Source organism: Tenrec ecaudatus, chromosome 6 (genome assembly GCF_050624435.1).
Source record: "Tenrec ecaudatus isolate mTenEca1 chromosome 6, mTenEca1.hap1, whole genome shotgun sequence".
Lineage (NCBI taxonomy): Eukaryota > Metazoa > Chordata > Mammalia > Afrosoricida > Tenrecidae > Tenrec > Tenrec ecaudatus.
Window position 1 is genome coordinate 151,224,344 of NC_134535.1, and position 20,353 is coordinate 151,244,696.

A 20,353-nucleotide genomic window follows, 5' to 3' on the forward strand; every position below is an offset into this window, starting at 1 on the left:
CTCGGCTGCTGATCCTCCATCACCCTGATTACCTGCGTGGAATTGTGCTTCTGGCTCTCTTGCCCTTACTCCCACCACACCTGCTTACAGCCCCATCGACATCTACGTTCTCCGGTCGCTACAGATTTCTCCCAAGATGTTTAGCCTGCTTCTGGTTCCATTCCCAGAGTTGCTTCCAGTCAGGAAATTGAGGTACTTCCTTCCTGGTTTAATCTTCACAGTATCTTCGGGTGATTGATACTGCTGCCCTTCTACCATACATGTCTGGTACAATAATCTGAACCCCAGACTAATTCCCGCTGTCCAACATCTTCAGCTAAATAGATGCTTCAAAGAACTGGGGAAGGACCAGTGGACCCATGTAAATAGTGTCCTCACAAACATGTGAGCTTGTCTTTGGCCCGCTTCTTACCTTCTTCTCCCCTGACAGAATTCCAGGCTTCTGGGTACACCTTCGCCAATCCCCTTACTTCAATCACTTGCCTTCATCTCCCAAGTTCATGGAGGTCTCAGCAGGGACGACTGCATTTCTAAATCCACCTGCCCTTGCCTTCTCTCTGCCTTCAGAAGCTGGAGTGTGCCTCCTGTTTCAGGCAGAGCCCATCACCTCGGAGCTCTGGCTGCGCCCCATGCTCATAACCAGGGGTCCTCAAACTCCGGCCCGCAGGCCACATGTGGCCCGCCCAGGACATTTATCCAGCCTGCTGTGTGTTTTTGCCCCATTTGGTGTTTCACAGACCAGCTCTGCTGCTCACTCCCGTGGTGGAAGGGAAACGCTTCCCGTCTTCCCTCTCCTGGAGAGGGTCATCGGTAGATCTTCCCTCACTGGCTGGTGCCCCCCTCTGCACTCTGCAAGGACCAGGCCCCTCTTCCAGTCAGTCCCGGCATCCTCCAGGAACGCCGCCACCACAGTCGCCTCCTTGTAAACCCCAGTGTTCCACGAGTCCCTGCTTTTGTCCCTCTGTGTTCCCTCGGCAGCCTTTTTCCTCATTGTTTTAGCTCCTGTATGAAACCACCATCAGCTCTGACCCTTGCCTTGTCTCCGGACCCCCGTAGTGAAACATCTGTTAGCTCTCTCCACGCCAAAGTCAGCGAGTGCCCTGACCACACTTCATACAGCCTACCTTTCATCTCATGAAATGCCCCCTTCTTCGGTATGTCTCACCATGAAACTGCCAGCCCTGTGCCCGGGAGCTTGTGATGGCTTCCCAGAAAAACCCCCTTACCTCCATCTCTCCCTCCACTGCTGCCATTCCCTCGTGCACATTGAGATTATTGACGTGTGTGCGGTTTTAGAGATAATGTTTATTGCTTTCTTCTTGCAAGTAATTTCCTTAGGATACATTTCTAAAAGAAAGACCACTAGGTCTAAGAATATAGCAATTTTACGGCTCTCACTCTATCTTATTAAAGGACCCCTGGTGGTGTAGTGGTTACACATTGGGCTACTAATCATTACAAGGTCAGCAGTTCAAAACCACCAGCCACTCTAAGGGAGAAGCATGAGGCTTGCTACTCCCATCAAGACTTACAGTCGTGGAAACGCACAGGGGCTGTGAGGGTCGCTTTGAGTCAGGATCTATCCGACGGCATTGAGTTTGGGTTTTAAATTTTTTTTTAATACCTTCTTTCCCAAAAGGATTTTGCCAGTTTTTGCCAATTGTGTTTGAGTGTGAGAAGTCCCCACAGCTTTATCAATACTATCTCAGTCTTAGCTTTACAACATTTTTTTCCTAATTTAGTGGGTATAAAATATTTTGCAGGTTTTGTAGCTTCCCAATTAATTTTTTTAACCAAATATGTGTTATCCATTTGTCCACGGAGGCTTTCAAAGTCGCTCTTTGCTTTGAATGAGCTTTTTATGAGGGGTCGGCACTGAGCCCTTCCTGCTGAACTTGGTACAAATGACTTTTCTCATTTTAATAAGATGTTTACTTTCCACCCACTAGAAATCTTCTCGTTTTCTTGCAGTTGCTCTCGGCACTCTTTTGCTTTGTATTTCCTTGGGAAAGAAACCTTTTAAAACATGAACATCATTGATATTTTAAATACCAAGGCAGCAGGATGGTGGAGTGTCTACTTGTTCTTGACCGTTGAAGAGACCACAGTTAGAAGTGCTGGGATGGAGCACGCAGCAACATGCCAACAGCAGCTCCTGTTTGCACCGTCACACACTGAGTGCTTTAAGATGGTTGTCTAGCCTCTGCGCTGTAGTTCTTTTCTCAGAACCGGTCAAGGTGCCAGGGGTGGCTCAAAGTAGAATGGGAACTTTCAGGAATCTGACATCAACAGTTCTTTGGGGAAGAAGAAAAGGAGGGGCGTCTATGAGTGCTGACTGAATGAGCAGGAATCGCTCCGGGAACATCATCTTGTGGGCAATGTTGAATTAATAACAAAAAGGTGAAAATTTTCAGACACTTGGTTAGTTCACGAGATCATGAAACCCCGAGGTCATGAGCATGTTTTCCTCTCTGCCTGTAAGCAAGCCACACATGACCATGTGGAGCAGCAGAACTTTTCCACTCTAGCCCGTTGGTTCTATGTAGAGCCAGGTTCACTCTGAAGGACGTCACATTGTAGCCCACGCCCTGCGGATCTCCATTTTTGCCAAAGGAATGTGATAGACTCTGCATAGGTGAAGTCTTGGAGAAATGTTCTTCCCCGCCCCACCCCCTATCTTGAGAGCCATGCCTATGTGAGGTCTGCCTATTGGGTTTGCTCAAGCACTTAACAGCATTTCCCATTTTCTTTCAGTCTTCACAGAGAAGTACTGTACTGCTAACCACGTGGACAAACTGCCTGGCCCAAGAGACTGGGTGCAGATTCTACAGGATCAAATTAAACTGGCCCGAAGAAGATTAAAAAGGGGCTCAGGTATGATTAACTGCAGGGCCGTGCAGAGCAGATGCTGAGCACTTCAACTCTGGAAAGGAGGGGGCTGGGGCTTCACAAAGTTCAAAGGGAAATGGAATAGGGGGCTCGTGGACTTCTCCCACCACATTTTTGAAGCTCCCTCCTACAATACTGTGGTCCAGGGTATTTTGGTTTTGGGGGGGGGGCTTGTGGGGGATGGGGGAGAGTTGTCTTTTAAAAGGAGAGCTCCGCGTAACATGCTATGGTTTCATATTTTTTAAGTCTTATTCAAATGAGTGATGGAATTCTCCTTAAGAAAGAATCAAAATGTCAGACCATTTACTGTTGAACTGTACAAACAAACAAAAATGATTGCTAGTCTCAAATAGGGGTTTATCGGTCTTGTACATGATTTCGTTTTTGTTATTTCTTTGTGTTGTGCTTGGATCCCCGTGACTTTGTAAAAGAACTAGGTTACTACATAAAAAACCCCCATCAATCCTCATACTAGAAATGCCATAAGAAAACAGAAGGAAAGGGACTGCAAATATATATATATATTTTTTTAATTGGGGCTTGGGGTTTTCTAGAATTCCTCTGCCGGAATAGTGAACATCAAGCAATCCATCACCAGTTGAATTGTGACCAGTTTGATTTTCTGATCTCAAGTTGCAGTTCCCCCAGAGGGAGAGGGGGCAATTTACAGTAAAGAGTCCTTTTGACGTCAGTTTTCGCCCATCATGTAGGAATAATCCTCTTCAGAAGGCCACAGACCCCTTGATACTGTTTTAAATAAAACTTCGTGTCCAACCCAAGGCACACAGTCTGACAAACGCCGTCTGTGCTGGAGGGTGATAAGCCTTGGGAGGTGTACCTTTAGATGCTGAAAGGTTAGCAATTTGCGGATATGGTGACGGTTTATTGCAGCAGGGGTGCAAGACACAGACTGTATCTCTAAGCAGATCCTTTGTATATGAATTTTCTCCATGTGTAGCGCGTCTTCTGCTGGCCACCCTGTGGAGGGGTAAAACTAAGGCCCCCTGGGAGCTGTGTTCAGGGGCCCCTCCTGCCACATGCTGACAGTGCCTTCACCTACACCAGGGCCAAGTGTCTATATAGATTGACCTATCTTGGATTTCGTGGGCAGAAAACCAATTTTTAAAGACAACTAACAGGAATAACATAAATAAAACAGATAAAACCTCAATAGAAAAGAAAGCAACAAATATTTTTTAAAAACTAGAACAAATTTAAAATGGATCAAAAGGGAGATCAAATGGTTACAATGATACATTTTTACAAACTACACCTGCAATGATCCACTCTCCAAATGCATGTTGCGTGAGTTCCTACATTTTTATTCGATGGCTAATCCCTACCGTGTGGGGTTGTCTTGAGAGTGATTGTGTCACCTAATAAGTATTGCCCCCAAGACAGCTCTGGTCCATAAACTCCTCCACAGACCCTCATGACCATAGCTCCCTTCTGTTTGCGATCCAAAAACAACCGACCAAATTCTCTTATTTCTTAAAATCACTACTATCTCCTGCCTCCTAACATTGTTGGTCAGGTTTCTTCCCAAAGCATGTGGGGTGCCCGGAGCCGCCGCCTTCCCCATCTGCAGCTCACATTTTGCCTGCTCTCGGATGTCGCTCTCCGATGTAGCTCTTCGCGGCATCTGCCTCCTGATGTCAGATCTCGGCTCTCTCAAGCATCCTCTTTGACCTCTACCTTGAGTTCTACACTGCTGACTCTCAGGCTCCCCAAATCTCTCTTCGCTTGGTGTTGGCGACTATATGCTCTCATTTTTTTTAACCTCCAGATTCCCTGGTAATGCCTTTGATCTCCTTCAGCGTCTCGTTCCCTTGTTCATCCCTCAGACTCAGCGTCTTCCTCATTCCCATTCTGAGCACTCTTCTTATCCTAAGCCAACCAGTGTGTAGCCCCAACCTGCTTGTCTGTGCTGGAGCTCTAACCTCCATTCACTGTGTCTCTGATCATCTTCTGAATCTGATTTATACCATCTCACAGATGAAATACTTCTGTTGGCTTCCTATTGTCCCCACATTCAAAGCTCTTTCATGTACTGCTTCTTCCCCCACAAGTCATGCAGCATCTTTCCTGGTCTGGTCCCACCCTCCTTATCAGTCTCCTCATTCTGCCTCCATTCGCACCAACCTCTCCCTGTTCCTGAAAATGCTGTTCTCTCACACGCTGGTGTTTCTCCCTTGGCCTGGAAACCCTTGGGACACTTTCAGGAAGCTCCTCAAGAGCTACTTTCCACTGGACCTTTCAAAGGTGGGCCCTGCACTGGGCCTTCTGCCACAATAATTTCCCAGTGGTGTCCTCGCCTGAACTGTGAGAAACTCAGGAACAAGGATTGCAACTTCGTCCTGTTTCTCTCCCAGACGTCTCCCTGGCATCAAGTAGACACTCAAGAGATACTTGTCAGTAAATCAATCAAGAATTCAAGAAAGGAAGGCGCGAAACAGAAGGATCTTGTATCGTTTAGTTCATCGCCGTCACATAAAGCCCCAGAAAACATTCCCAGCCCTTCCTTAATTGAGGTGCAAGTACTTGTTTCATCCAGAGCCCCGTGACAGATGTGAGAATGACGTAACTAAACAAAAGGGACCCTGGTGATGTAGTTGGTTACACACTGGACTGTTCAAGAGAGACCCCGATCACAAATGTAATTCAAGAAGAACATGTATTAAGTTAAAAGGGACACAGACAAAACACAATGGCAGAGACACATCACCACGATGAGGGAGGCCATTAGCACGAGGTCATCCTAGGGTCAAAGGATTCAGAGTCAGAATGACAGTTAAATAAGGCACACAGCAAAAGAAACCATCTCAAAGTCATGATGGGGGGGCAGATCAGTTCATCACAGTTCCAGGTGGGACTACAGAAGCAGGAACAGGCCCATGATGGGGACTCGTACATTATGTCAGATAGAAGAGCTTACCCGATTGGTCCAGGGCCTTCTCACCAAGGCAGTCAGGGCATGAGGGATAGGGCATGACTCATGACTATAGACCCCCTACAACTGTCCGTTAAGGACACGTCCAGGCAAGCCCCTAAGAGAGACTGCCCCTTCCTGGGCTGCCTGGAGAGGGATGGAGATACATCATCCACTTTCCCATGCACCCTATCTGAGGACAAGGTTATGTAGATTCTTGGTTAATGAGCAGAAGGAATTCAGTGGTGGCTTTATCTCCATGGGGGCTCTGCAAATGGGTGTTGGGTTTTCATTGTCATCCATAGCCTTCTGCTGGTGGGGTGCTCAGCATTGAAGCTCTAGTCCAGCTGCTAACCACAAGGCTAATAGTTTGAACCCACTAGTTACTCTGAGGGAGCAAGAGGAAGCTTGTGCTCCCACAAAGATTCATGGTCTCAGAAACCCCAGGGAGCAGTTGAAATTGCCTGGGTGATGGTGGATTTGATCTGGAGTTTTTTCTGTTCGTTGTCTGTGAGCTCTGACCTCAGAAGCAAGGTCCTTGAGACCTTGCTATACCTTATGGCCGCTGACTCCATTTCCCAGAATGTCCCCATCACCCTCCTGCTCACATCCTTTCACTCATTTCCTTCTATGCTCCCCTCCCCACTGCCCCTGTCCTCGGTCTAGTTTCTTCTCGTCTCCAGTGACAGTGTCCCGGGAGTGGGAGGGGGCAGTGTGTGGAAACCACCACATCTTGAGACTATGAAGATCCTGCTGGCATGTCTCCGACAACTAAGAGTCTCATGCCTCATCCTTGAGTTACATTACAAAAGGCCCCCCCTTTATCACTGCAGCCCCCCGGTTTCAGGAAGGGGTTGGGGTGAAAGGAAAACACATGGTGCACAGTGGAATAGCAGGGTATGAAAGACAAGAGCCCAGTAGCTTTACACAGTGAATTCCCTGGTTAAGTGCTGGCCTCGCGTGGGGCACTGTGTCTCCTCAGTTTTATGCCCCAAGGCAGATGTCACGTAGTAAGCCTGAGGACTGGCTGAGCTAGTCAGTCATAGGAAGATAGTCTTGTGGTCTAAGTTCCACCTTAAACGACTTGACTCCTGGTTAGAAATGCTAACAGAAACAAAGGTTTTCCTCGTGAGTTTGTAAAAACTGCCCTTTACCTGTTGGTTTTTAGGGGACATTGTTGAATGGAAAACACAAAGATAATCCATATATGATTCAGGATTGAGAGAGACCTAAACTTTGTTACAATGAGGAGATCTACACTTGCCATACTCGGTCATGCCAAAGGAAGGGGCGGGGTGACTCGGTGGCAGGCTCCTTGCTGCCGTGCAGAGGATGCCCGCTTCCTGTCCATACACGTTCAGCACAGCCGCCACGCAGTTCTCACCAGGGGTTTGCATGTTGCCATAAAGTTGAGCAAGCATCCCTGGGGTGTCCAGAATAGCAAGGCCTAGCAGGAAAGGCCTGTCGATCCACTTCCCAAAAATCAGCTCATGAAAGGCCACAGGATCCAAATGTCCCACGCAACCACGCTCTGTTGATGGCCGCATGGAGTCCCCGTCAGCTGGGGACCAACTCTGCGGCAGCTAACCCCCGGCTGAAAGGAAAAGCAAAGAAGTCCATAAGAACCATGTACTCTTTCCAGCTTCTGAGTGACCGGAGGTGGCCCCAGCCCACGGAGACTCCCTATGTCACAGGCTGGAACTGCTCCAGAGGGTTTTCCCAACTAGAATCTCTCTGGAAACAGATTGCCACCATGGAATGATGGGTGATTCCAACCACCAACCTGGCCAGCGAACCACCAGTCCCAAAGTCCTGGCTCCACCGCGTTCCTGGACCCTCGACTCAAAATCCGCAGACGGATAACAAGAGTGCCTGGTTTCTTCCTTCTCCATGCTGAGAATAAACCGGGAATGGTGAACAACCATGGGACTCCTTGGGAGCTGAGGAGGAAAGTGCTCCGTAAATCCAGAATAGGGACGCGGCTCATCCCCCTGTAAGTGCTGCAGAGAAAAAATGAGGCGGCATGGTTCTGGAGCACACGTCTTTAGCTGAGGGCAGTTATTCAGAGTGTCTAAAGGACCTGGAGAGCCTGGTGCTGTGATGAGTTACGTGTTGGGCTGTTAACCTCCAGGTCAGCAGTTTGAAACCGCCAGCCACTCGGGAGTGGAGAAAGATGAGGCTTTCTACTCCCGTACTGAGGACAGTCTCAGAAGCCCACAGGGGCTCGTCCCCTCTGTCCTGCAAGGTCAGCATGAGTTAGAACTGATTGGATGGCAGAGTTTGGTTTGGTTTGGGGTTTGAAAGGACCTGACAGTTTGAGTTGTGGGGGAGGCTCTTGAAGTCCTCCAAAGTTTAGAGACTGTGGAGAAGGCTGGTTTCAGAAATGGTCACGTGACTGAAGCAGTCACATGTATGTGTTGGTGGCTTCTCTACACTGCGTACTTCGTAGCTTGTTCTCTCCCTCAGAGGGGACATCCCTCTACGCCCCTGCTTTTCTTTCCCGCAAGTGTGACACTGGCCAGCGACATATTTCTCACCCACCTTCCCATTGGTCTCACCTCGCCTAACAGACGCTCACTGTCCATGCTCCTCTGCCTGCTTGTGCAGGATGGGCCCAGGCTGCCTGCTCTCCCCTCCTCCACTACCCCCCACCCATCCCACCCCCACCTTCCCTCCCTGTGACACCCTCTGCCCTGCTCAGAAGGCCGTCTGGCCGCGTTCCACCATCATCCTAATATTTCATGTGGAATCTTTTCCCTTATGACCACTGGGCTTCTATGATCTACGTACATGGTTGTGATCGGCACCCTGACACCGTTCACTGTGTCAACAGCAGGCTCTGTCTGCGTCCCAGAAGCAGGAGGCGGCTGTGAGACAAAGCTAACCCTGTCACACAGACCCCACCAGGCCTAAATGACAGCACATCAGCAGTGCCCGGCCAAGTAGCTTTTGTCTCCCAATGTTGTCAAAAACTGTCACACTCCATTCTCCTCAAGTGGCACAGATGTGGGACCCTAGCACATCGAGACGAGAGCCACTTGCTTTTCCTTCTTAGTGCTGCTCGGGATGGAGAGGCCTGGGTCAATAACAGTGCTTTCTCGCTGGCATTTTGTCTTGATTATTTTCTGTCTAAATGATCATGTAAACAGCGCACCGTAGATATTCCACGGCTCCGGCTTCATTTATCATCTTTGGCTCACTTCCTGGGATTCTGTACAGACTCTGACTGGGCAAGCTAATGAGCTAACCACTCAGGGACGACTGCGCCGCCTGTAGAAGGAAGCCCGCACCAGCCCTGAAAGGTTCTCCTAATCCAAACAGAAATTCATTCAGGGCTCTCATCACGCACAATCATTATCCCCTCTCTCTTTAACTGCGATGGGTCCTTTTCCTAGGCTGGATTTCGATCATTTTCATTAGATTGTTTCCACAGAGCTGGTTTTTGATTTGTGTTAAATCTAAGAGGAAAGCAAGCCGTGGCTGCTATTAAATGTTTATTGGGCTTGCTCAATCTTTTCCAAAGTTCGCAACTTGGCAGTCACCAGGGAAGAAGGATGGCGCGCTCATTGTTCCACACAGATGTTACGATTACATTTAAATAACACAGTGATCTTCCTCCATGGGGCCCAGACCCTGCTCATGCCACTAGCATACATTCATCTACATACACACACACTCACACATATATATAAATTTCCAGTCGTACATGCTTTGGTGCATAGTCGCACAAGCCTGGTTTGGTTTGGATTTTTAAAGCTGAATATAACTGAATCACAAAGGGAAAGATCAACTTATACTCAAAAGTGATTTGGCTTTTAACAAAACGAGGGGAAGCGTGTGCATGTCAAGTAGAGAACATTACAAAACTGCAAAACGAACTCAATGAATGATTCAAGCGTTTGAACTGTTGAGATCAGAGCAACCCCGGGCCGGGTGGGGCCTCTGACCTACTGGTGTAGTCACTGAAGACAACACCAAGGCTTCATGGGTGCGGAAGATCTGGCTCTGCCACCCCAGCTCATTAATGGACTGCCTCTAATCACGTCCCATAATCCCCGTGAGCCTCCATTCTCACCTATGAAATGGGATCATGAACTCTCCCATCAAGATTTTCTTAAAGGTTAACTGAGTCAGTGCCTTGGTGGTGTGTTGGTTACATGGTTGACTGCTAACCTGAAGGTGGACGGTTCAAAACTACCAGCCACTTCCTGAGAAAAAGATGAGGCTTTCTACTCCAGTCTCAGGAACCCACGTGGAGCAGTTTTCTCTGCGCTGTAGGGTCGCCAGCAGTCAGAGTTCACTCTGGTGGTGAGGTGGGGGCTCCTCGGCGTGAGTTAATGCCTGTGTGGCACGGAACCTGGCTAGGTGGTCAAAAGGAAGTGCGGGAGCTCAGGCATTGCCAGCTTGGTTGAAATCCTTGGCACCGCCCCTCCTGCTGTAATCTTGGATGTCCTTTCGTTGCTTCTGTTTACTCGTTTGTGAAAATGGGGCCGACAGGCCTACTTTGTGGGGCTTTCTGAGGGCTAAAGGACAGCATGCTGATGGGGAACTTCGCAGACGATAAGCAGGAGCACGTGTGGTGCCAGCTGTCAGGGGTGGTCAAGAACTCGGTCCACCTCCGGCAGCAAGAGAACGTTCTTGTAATAGCTCACCTCAAAGTCACTCCCTGCCCTGCTCCCACCTGTAGCACGGGGTAGAACTATGTTGTCCCAAGACTAAACTCTTTGCAGGAGGACGCCTCAGATGGTCTCAAACCAGTTAAAAGAAAGAAGAATTTTCCATTTATAAAAACAGATATATGCTCCTCATCTTTAAATCAAATAGTGTGTGTTTTTTAAACCCAAAGAATACAATTTTACATACCGGTAAACCTTTCATCCACCAAGAAACACTATAAACATTTTCGTAGGTCCTTCCTGATTATTTGATGAACAATTTAAAAAAATTATAAGCATACCATATAATATCATTTGACATAAATATTTGTCTTCTACAACATCACAGAAGAGGGCTCTGTAGTTTATCCCAGCCCCAGTGGGTCTTGGAATATTCCCTCTTCCCCTTGTGTTCGGTACAGTGAATTTAGCAGGTCAACAGACAGGGGGATAACAAGCTCTCCCCAGATGGGAGCGGATGAACTACAGGCGGAACTCTCCGGCTTTTCTAGCCCTGGTTATTGGACGCAGCAATGGAAAGCAAGCTCGGAAGAGTCCTTTCTTAGAAGCGGTCCACCGACTCAACGTTACACACGGGTGCAAAGGGCTTGGCCTCCCCAGCTAGGCGGCCTCTGCACATGCTGAGTCAGCAGAGAAGGCTGTGGGGCAGGAAAACGTCCCATGGGGACCACTGGCCCTGTGACAGAGCACGACCAAAACAATCCCGGGGGCTGTAATGAGGTGTTCGACTCAGTTGGACACCCAGAGAGCCAAGCAGTTCTCCGGAGTCAGGTGGACAACCTTTTTTTTAAAAAAAATAAAACCCGTAGCAGATTTTCTGTGACTAAAGGATTTGTTGAACACTCTCAAGGACATGGGAACATATGGGCCAAAGTTTGCATCCTAAAACAGAAAGGAAGACTCTTTGAAAAACTGTGTATTCTGACGGTTGGTTTCTTTAATGGCGGAGTGGATGCTCGTCTGGCCGCTCTCAGGGCTAACAGAAGAGGTTGGCTATGGGAACACCAGCAGACCCCAAGGAACTGATCCAAAGACCGTTTAAATAACAAGACTAGACTGCAGTGGGAGCCCAGGGAGGTTGGAAAGGGAAAAGAAAAGTGGGAACTCTCGTGTGTACTGGGCCTTTAAAATGGTCTTTCTGTGCTCGGTGAAATGAATGTGCCTCCCGCAACTAAAGAGATTTGTGTTTTATGTTTGTAACCAGCAGAGGTAGCTGACTGTGATGAGAGACTGGACGGCGTTTCTCTACCACCAACAGGTAAAACACATTTACATTTTCATCGCCGGCTGCAAATTACCACTGCAAAGAAATATTTGCAGTGGAAAAGTTGTTAACCCTGGAGGGGCAGACGCTTGAGCAGACGGCCTCCTCAGTGGACTCCGGCCCTCCTTGTCCGAGGGGCAGAGATGCCTTTCACAGGGAACATGGAAAGCCACATTGCCCTCATGCTGCTTCATCATCATAAAAAACCCCAGAAGAGCAAGTCTTAAGAACTTAGTATCACGACCTACAAGGCCCTGCGCACATTCAAAACATGTATTAACACAAAGTGGCGGCACTTGTTAGAGTCAGGTCCACAGATTTTGTGTGATCCAATTCATGCTCGTCCTGTCCTCCCTCCCACCCCAAAAGCCTTTTGAGTAACGGTCACTCAGGCGAACCAACCCACCAGACTCATGGCTTTCACTGAGAGATGGACGAAGGCTGGTCCCCTGGCATTGTTGGCGCTTCCCGACCCCAACCCAGCATTCCCTTGGAGCCTTTACTGTGTACTCTGGAGTGCATCCACTGAGCACTGATTCAGGGGTTACTGACCGCCTGCCTCTGCATCTGCTCAAGCCCGAGATTCAGGGGAACAGGCACTGGGCACGGTGAGCCATCTCTCAAACCGGCTGCTGTCAGGACACGCACCACTGCCCCGCCCCCAAATCAGCTTCTGGGTGGAAAATTTAACTCAGTGCTTTCTCCTCTAGATAGGGCTCTTAACTCGTTCCCGCAAAGACGAATGCGTAAGGGACGCTGTTAGGTCCGGTGGGCAGGAGGGGTACATCTCCGAGGTGGAGGGAAAGCAGAGTGCCCAGGTGCAGGCTGGGCAGCTGAGAGCCCGGTTCTCCTTACAGGCCTGTCTAAAAGTTGAGCTGGAGAGGTGAACTCAGTTCCAGGCTTGAAGGATCACTTAAGGCCAGAGTCTCAGGAGTTCCGCCAGTCCCCATCAGACCAGTGGGTAAAATAAGTCCGTCACAAAAGGAAAAATATTGTATCAATCCACTGTTACAAAAAGTTGAGGAAAAGTTAACACACAAGGAGAAATATCAGTAGATAGTTATCAGGGATGACGGGAAATCACAAACCAGATAGGAAACAGGTATTCATTAGGGTGAAAGGAAAGTCAGACAACAGGGGACTGAGCACCCAGTATGACTAAGGAAAGGGAGGGCACGGGAGGAGCACTGAAGTTACAGACAACAAATGTAAATCCTGCTACATTCACAACTGCATCATCAGTGATAGCCAACATGATTGATAGGCGGCACCACATAGGCACACAGACATCTGCAAGAGGTGTAAGTAGGCAAACAAGATTGTGCCTACATCGGATACAGGTTTGGCAACAATATTTCTACACAGTAGTTAGTGTGTGTGCTGTAAATATATCCATGCATACAGTAGAGCAAATGGGTGAAATTAGGAAAACTTGTTAGCCATAAACAAACACTATGAGGAAATAAGCCACTGGGCCTGGGTACATAAGACCATCGACACGGGGAACACCAAGGTTAGTTGGTGTAACATGGTCCCCAACAGTGCTGTGAGTAGTGCTAAGGGTCTTAGAGACTTGTAAGGTACAGCTATTAATCTCTCCCTTTCTGAAGCAAAGAAGAGTGAGGAAAATGAAAGGCCGTTCGTCCAAAGGATTAATAAGACCAAACAGACCTCAGTCTCCATGATCCTGAGATCAGAAGAAATAGATGGTGCCCAGCCACCACTGCAGACGACCAGTCTATGACAGAGATCAAGTAGAAAGTCCTCGATACAGTGGGAGAAAAATGTAGAGCAATACTCACACGCACACACACACACACAATTATATAGCTTGGTGATACCTAAATCAAGACAGCTTTTATCTGTATGTTTCTGAAAGACCCTAAGAGAGGATTCATATCAGAGGCCTCACAGTTGGAAGTGTGTTATAAGTCTGCCTAATTTAAACTTATTTCCTCGGAGTTCTTTCTTTACTTTTGATCAAGGCTCTGAGGTCATTAATGGACACACAAGAGTAGAACACAGCTTTATTGATATTTGATACAAAGTACTAAGCAGCATGATCTTTTTTCCTTCCATGTTAAAAGAGATAGACGTTCCAAATTCTCAAATTTTACAACAATGGCGTTATTTGATCTCGATCATCTACAGCAGGGGTCCTCATACTTTTTAAACAGGGGGCCAGTTCACTGTCCCTCAGACCCGTTGGAGGGCAGACTATAGTTTTTAAAAATCTATGAACAAATTCCTATACACACTGCACATCATCTTATTTTGAAGTAAAGAAACAATTGGGGCAAAAATATCCGGCGGGCCGAATAAATGTTCTTGGTGGGCCACCAGTGGCCTACGGGCCTTAGGTTAAGGACGCTTGATCCACAGCATCTCTCTAGGTTACTTCTCTACACTCCTCAGACGGTCTGCCTGCTTACACCCTCCCCTCCTCGCAGTGCCCTAGTGGAGCCCCCAGGGGTGCAAGCCCCCATTCTTGCACATGTAGCTTCATCTTTGAACTTGAAACAAGCTCACTGGTCAGAACCACGGGAGTGGTCAAGGGCCCTGGTCAACCTAACTTCTCTTTTAAAGATTTGTCGTTGTCGTTGTTTGGTGCTGTGGAGTCGGTTCCAGCGTACACCCTGTGTACAAAAGAGTGAGACGCCACCCGGGCCTGCACCACTTTTACAATGGTTCTTCTGTTTGAGCTCATCGCGGTAGCGACTTTGCCAGTCCATCTTGTCGAAGATCTTTCTCTCTTTCGCTGCCCCTCTGCTTTACCAAGCTTGATGTCCTTCTCCAGAGACTGGTCTCTCCTGACGACATGTCCAAAGTACACGAGACGCAGTCTTGCCATCCTCGCCTCTAAGGAACATTCTGAGTGTACTTCTTCCAAGACGGATTTGTTGGTTCTTTTGGCAGTCCATGGTACTTTCAGGAGTCGTCACCAACACCAGAGTCCAAATACACCAGCTTATTCTCAGTCCTCCTTATTCAGTGTCCAGCGGTCACATGTATATGAGGCAATTGAAAATGCCCTGGCTTAGGTCAGTTGTACCTGAGTCCTCGAAGTAGCATCCTTGCTCGTCACCACTTTAGACAGGTCTTGTGCAGCATGTTTACCCAGTGCGCTGTGTCACCTAATCTCTTCACTGCTGCTCCCATGAGCATTGACTGGACGCCGAAACCCTTGACTTCAGTATTTTCTCTGTTTATCATGATGTGCTTCGGAGCCCTAGCGGTGTAGTGGGTTAAACATGTTGTATTGTTAACCACAGGTCAGTCGTCCAACAACCAGCTACTCTCTGGGAGAAAGACGAGGCTGTACTGCCCTACAAGTTTAGAGCCACAGAAACCCAAGGGGGCAGTTCCCTGTCCGATAGGGTCACGGAGTCAGCATTGACTTGATGGCCCTGAGTTTGGTTTTGAGTGGTTTTGAGTTTTATTATCTTTTTATGGTCTGTCTCTACACACACACACACACACACACACACACACACACACAAATGTGAACGTCTTTTGTGTGGTCCATGCATCAGAAGTGAATTCTTCACTATTTCCATGAACCAACATTGACCTGTTCAAGGTTATGGTCAGTCAAGTGATGTTTCTTTTCATTTCAAGGAAGAAAGATGAGGCTGCCTGCTCCTGTAACAATTGGCAACGCCTCTGAAACACTGCATAATGTCAGAGCCAATTTAATGGTTCCGATGTTTGTAGTTTTCCGATGTTTTTATTTATTTATTTTATTATTAAAAGATCACTTTATTGGGGGCTCTTACAGCTCTTATAACAATCCATACATCAGTTGTATCAAGCATATTTGTACATATGTTGCCATCATTATTTTCTAAATATTTACTTTCTATTGAGCCCTTGGTATCAGCTCCTCTTTTTTCCCCTTCTTCCCCCCTACCCCACCTTTGTGACCACTTAATAAATGATTAATTGTCATTATTTTCATATCTTATATTGACCACTATCTCTCTTCTCCCATGTTTTCTGTTGTTCATCCCCCGGGGGGTGGGGGGAGAAGATGTCATGTGTCGATCGTTGTGATCGGTTTCCCCTTTCTCCCCTTTTTCTGATATTTTTTTAAGAAGATCAATGTAGGTTTTCATAGTTGAGAAACTTATTTCTCCTCACCCCCATGAGTAGGTAAGACTTCCTTGAACAACTCGCAGGAGTCAGTTCTGTGGCTAGGTTGTGGTGGACGAAGGCCTGGCACTAGTGCTGCCGGGAGAAGCAATGAGAGAGACGCGGGGGGACAGTGTCCTGCTAATGTAGAAAAACAACGCGAAACTTGGGAACAGTGTGGGTCTGCGAGACAGAGCAAAGGAGCCTAAGCCCACACCCCAGACGGACCGGAGGAGGAGAGCACAAAGGTCCCTGCACAGCGGCACACACAGTGCAGGTAGTCCTGAGGCCTACGGCTCTGCACAGCAGACTGCCCGCAGGCGCCAGGACAGTGAGAGACCAGTCCCTGGAAAAGGACATCATGCTTGGTAAAGCAGGGAGCAGTGTAAAACAAGAGGGCCTCGGGGAGCTGCTCCAACAGTGGGCTCAGACCTAGCAATTGTGAGGGTGATGCAGGACCGGGCAGTGTTTGGATGGAACTGCTCATCCTAAGTCACTGTGAGTCAGCCGCCTCGACCGCCCCTAACAACGCCCATCAGACATTGCCCTTCCTAAAAACCAGCGACAGGAGACCTAAAGTCCAGTTACTCAAAAGCAAAGATGAAAAGATAGTGGGCAGGGAAACTAGAGTAATGGAAAGGGAACAACTCAAAGAGAATGTGGACACGTAGGGATTAAAGTGCCTAATGATACTGACAGCGAAGACCGCCTGTCCTTTGGGAACCGAATGCGTCATATAAATGTTCACTGCCAAGTTTCCCTGTTCTATTTTACAAAAGAAAAGGGCGATAAGAAATGTCAATTCCCTACCCGGAGACCACCCATATTGCAGCTGTTCTCAACCTGTGGGTCATTACCCCTTTGGGGGTCAAAAGATCCTTTCACAAGGGTCACCCAATTCATCACAGTAGCAAAATGACGGTGATGAAATAGCAACGAAAATAATGTTATGGTTGGGGGGTCACCGCCACATGAGGAACTGTATGAAAGGGTCGCAGTATTAGGAAGGTTGAGAACCACTGCCTTATGTTTCATCCCCTCTACTTCATTCTATAATTACTTGGTTTATTTATATAATGCAGATAAAATACGTTTGAAATTGTTGCCTGGGGTTGTTTTTTCATTGTGGCTTTAACCTTAGAAGCCCATTTAATTATAAATTCTCTTTAGCATTATTTTAATAGCTACACGATAATCTCTTTCACAGGTAAATCATATTCTATTGAACGTTCCTGTCCCTGAACCATGTAAGGGGGCTTCAGAAAGCTCAGGGTGCACTGAAGGACTGTCACTGGCTTGATGCATCGGACGGTGTAGCTATGTTTCTCCTTTCCCTGCAGTGTGTTTTACTCTGCACATCAAAATAAAAATAGGAAGCACAGATAACTCACTAGATAAGTTTTTCACTCTTATCTAGAATGCTTATCTCTAATCACGTTCTAGAAAAGTAGATGCCAGAGAAACCGTTTCTCCCACTTCATTGTTTGGTCTCTGTTGTAGGTAACATATTTGACACCAGTATGGAAAACATGGAAGACACAGAAGCAGATTCTCTTTCTAGACTTTTCTCTGAGTGACACTGGTCATGAGCATCTGTAACTCTTCCGTTTGAATTCCCTCAAAGATCCACGTAAGCATTTCAGGTGACTGCAAAGTGTGGGTGTTCTGTGAAGTTTACTCCTCATGTTTGAAGAGTTTTATATCTTGTACTTTCTCAGTAATATGTGATCATCAAGCCTCCAAAGTGGCATCAGATTTTTAAAATCATTTTTAGAGTTGATTTCTTATCCTTTTAAAAGTCCAGTGTATGATCCAATTAGCTCATTGTCCATTATAATGTCTCTGTGTTTCTTTATAACCTCAATGTGAACATATAAACTCTTGAAGTATATTTATTTTCTTGTAAATTGCTTAGGTTCGGTATTAAGGAGAGTGGTGTTTCCCAATACTGAGCGAGCCGTTGTGAAGGCCAAAATTAATTAGACCTTCATCCATCTCAAAGATGAAAAATTTTGGTTTGAGAGACAGATTTGCTCTGATCTGATAGATGAAAAAGTGTCGTCTGTTCCCCAAACGTAATCACTTGTGGCCGAGTACGTGCACAGGATAGAGGAATTCTTAGGAAAGAGAAAGCTTTCACTTATTTCTAAACCCAGGTTGTGTGGACACAGTGACAAAATAACTAATTAAGATGTGCGAAGCTCAAAGCAATCAGTTCTCGCTCTGCCTGATGCCTAACGACAGGGCAGCAGATGGTCTCCTGGAGCTGCTGGCCGGGGTGTTTCCTCGGCCCAGGCTAGCCCACGAGCTCTTCGTGGGTACTCTGTACTCCACTTGCTTTACAGTACCTGGGCTCTCCACTTAATAGAACACCAGTACATTCAAATTCTGAACGCTAAAAGTTGTATTGCCATGTGGGCCTTGGTCTGACAGGAGGATTTGCCGTCACGCGTGGCTCTCTAGTTAGAAAGTGAATTTAAAAGGCCATTTTATTTAGAAAAATTGCGTTTACACCTTGCTGATTGGATAAAGGAGATTCCCTTGGATGTCTGGCACTTGACGCAAAGGCTGCCAGTGGCCACGAAATCAGCTTGGACTAGAAGGTTCCACCAAGTCCCAGGAGGTGGCTAGAATATCAGCTCCCACCTTCCCTGTGTCATCTTGTGGACGGGGGGAGTGGAGCACTCTGGTTGCCACCCTTTAGTTCAGCCCCTCACCTCGCAGAAGAGGACACAGTGGAGGAACTAGTCTAAGTGGGTGCCCAGAGCGGTTAGCCTTTCGGTAGCCATGGCCTCTGAAAATGCAAACAGAGTTGGGTGGGGAGTCTGGGATCAATTAGTGATCCACTGAGGGCCGACCGACTGTGGTGTAAGAGGCCGCCCTGCCACGTGCATGTGGCTCCTGGGGTGACTCTAACTGCTAGCCAGGGGCATCTCATCTCCGCGTCTCTGTCCATTGTTCTCAAGGGACAGGCCGCTTTGGAAGAGGGGTTGCCAGCACACCTTTTAGTGAGTCCTTGTGTGCTTCCGGCCAGCAACGAGTCCCTGTGGTCCATCAAGTAGTCTCTTTCCGTACTGCCAACCAGGGCTTTCGTCCTCAGCAGAATCTGGGGTAAAATGTGTCGCCTGCCTCCCGGAGGGACCCTTTCTCAAGAGACTGGAAAAGATTCACGCGTGACCTTTCACCCTATTCCAAGCTGCTGACTGGGTTGCTGGTGCAGGTGGGAGCATTCACCTTGGAACTGTGGGCTCCGCTCCAGCTGACCGTGAACCCTCAGCCACTGCTCTCCCAGCCTGGCACCACTCAGACCGGTCAGGACTTGAGGAGCAGGGCGATTGTTCAAATACGTGCAATGGACCCACCAATTGGAATTACATGTCGTAGCACCACAACAGGGAAATCAGATTTTGTCAATTGAAATTGTATTTGTGTTTACTTACTGTGACTACTGTTCAGACTTTATTCACAAACCCTTTTTATAGGCTTCTTAGCAAAAAGAAAACTGTTATTCCATATCTATGGATGAGGTCTCAATCTTCTGTATATATGTTTTACTAATGTGTAAATACTTAGATTTTTTAAAATGACTGTGTTCTTTTAAAAAAGAAAATCCCAACCGAAGGCTAGTTGTGGAAATGGTGTATAACAGTGTGTTGTGCTCTCGCTCCCCAAGTGCTTCTCATGCCCGTGCCGGAAGAATACAATAAATGACTTTTACTGAGCGCGTGTCTTGCTTGTGTGCTAGTCCTCCTGAAGAGCAGTCAGTGTGATTCCTTAATTAGCAGGTATTTATGAATGCCCTGGTGGCATTAATCCAGAGCTCCTTAGGGAGATCGTCTTTAAATATAAGTAAGTCATCGCGATTGCTAGCCAAATGAGAGTCTTTGAGCCCCAGAAAGCCGCCAGCCCAGGCCTAGCAGGGAGATCAATGGCTATAGCAAGTCTCCCAGCAACCCTTGAGTAGTGAGGACTGATGTGCTTGAAGCCTAATTTTAAATGAATTAGGTAGCTCTATAATCTTCACTTAAAAGGTTAAGCTCTGCTTCTATGGAAACAACACATCAGAAGGACAAATCAATCTCCTCTAAGGCAAAGTGGCTGTTAAAACATAATTGCTGTCTTCTGCTCCTTGGACACAGGAGGGCGCTACTTCCTGCCGGTCTCCTCTCCCCCACTTCCAAAAGGCATCCCCAGGCCTCTGCCATTGGATGGACAGCCACCCCCTGGCTGGACCCTGGCTCTTTGGGAGCTTTGGGTCAGGGTCTGTTTGGCTGGTCTGGAGGGTCCAGCGCCATGCAGCAGCTCAGAGACGGTAGGTGGGAAGCCACTGCTGCGGGAGACAGCCTCTGGATTAGGAGGAAGATGGTGAGAGAGCAAGTTGCCCCCCAAAACAGAACAGCCAGTGTCATTCACATACCTGCTGGGAGCCTGCGCCAGCCTCCGCCTCCTGCCACAGGGCCCAGG

General features: G+C 47.6%; 1 protein-coding gene across 3 annotated transcripts in view; it reads left to right on the forward strand.

Moving 5' to 3' along the window:
• Window positions 1-19,602, forward strand: part of BEND7 (BEN domain containing 7) — a 114,077-nt gene extending 94,475 nt beyond the window's left edge. For 2 of the 3 annotated variants that reach the window (XM_075552354.1, XM_075552356.1), the window contains exons 7-9: window positions 2,755-2,874; window positions 11,699-11,752; window positions 17,390-19,602. In XM_075552354.1, the coding sequence (XP_075408469.1) occupies window positions 2,755-2,874; window positions 11,699-11,752; window positions 17,390-17,466 (251 nt within the window). In that variant the 3' untranslated portion in view covers window positions 17,467-19,602. The remainder of the gene's footprint in view (window positions 1-2,754; window positions 2,875-11,698; window positions 11,753-17,389) is intronic. The other variant, XM_075552355.1, reaches the window with a different exon arrangement.
• Window positions 19,603-20,353: the final 751 nt, after the last annotated feature.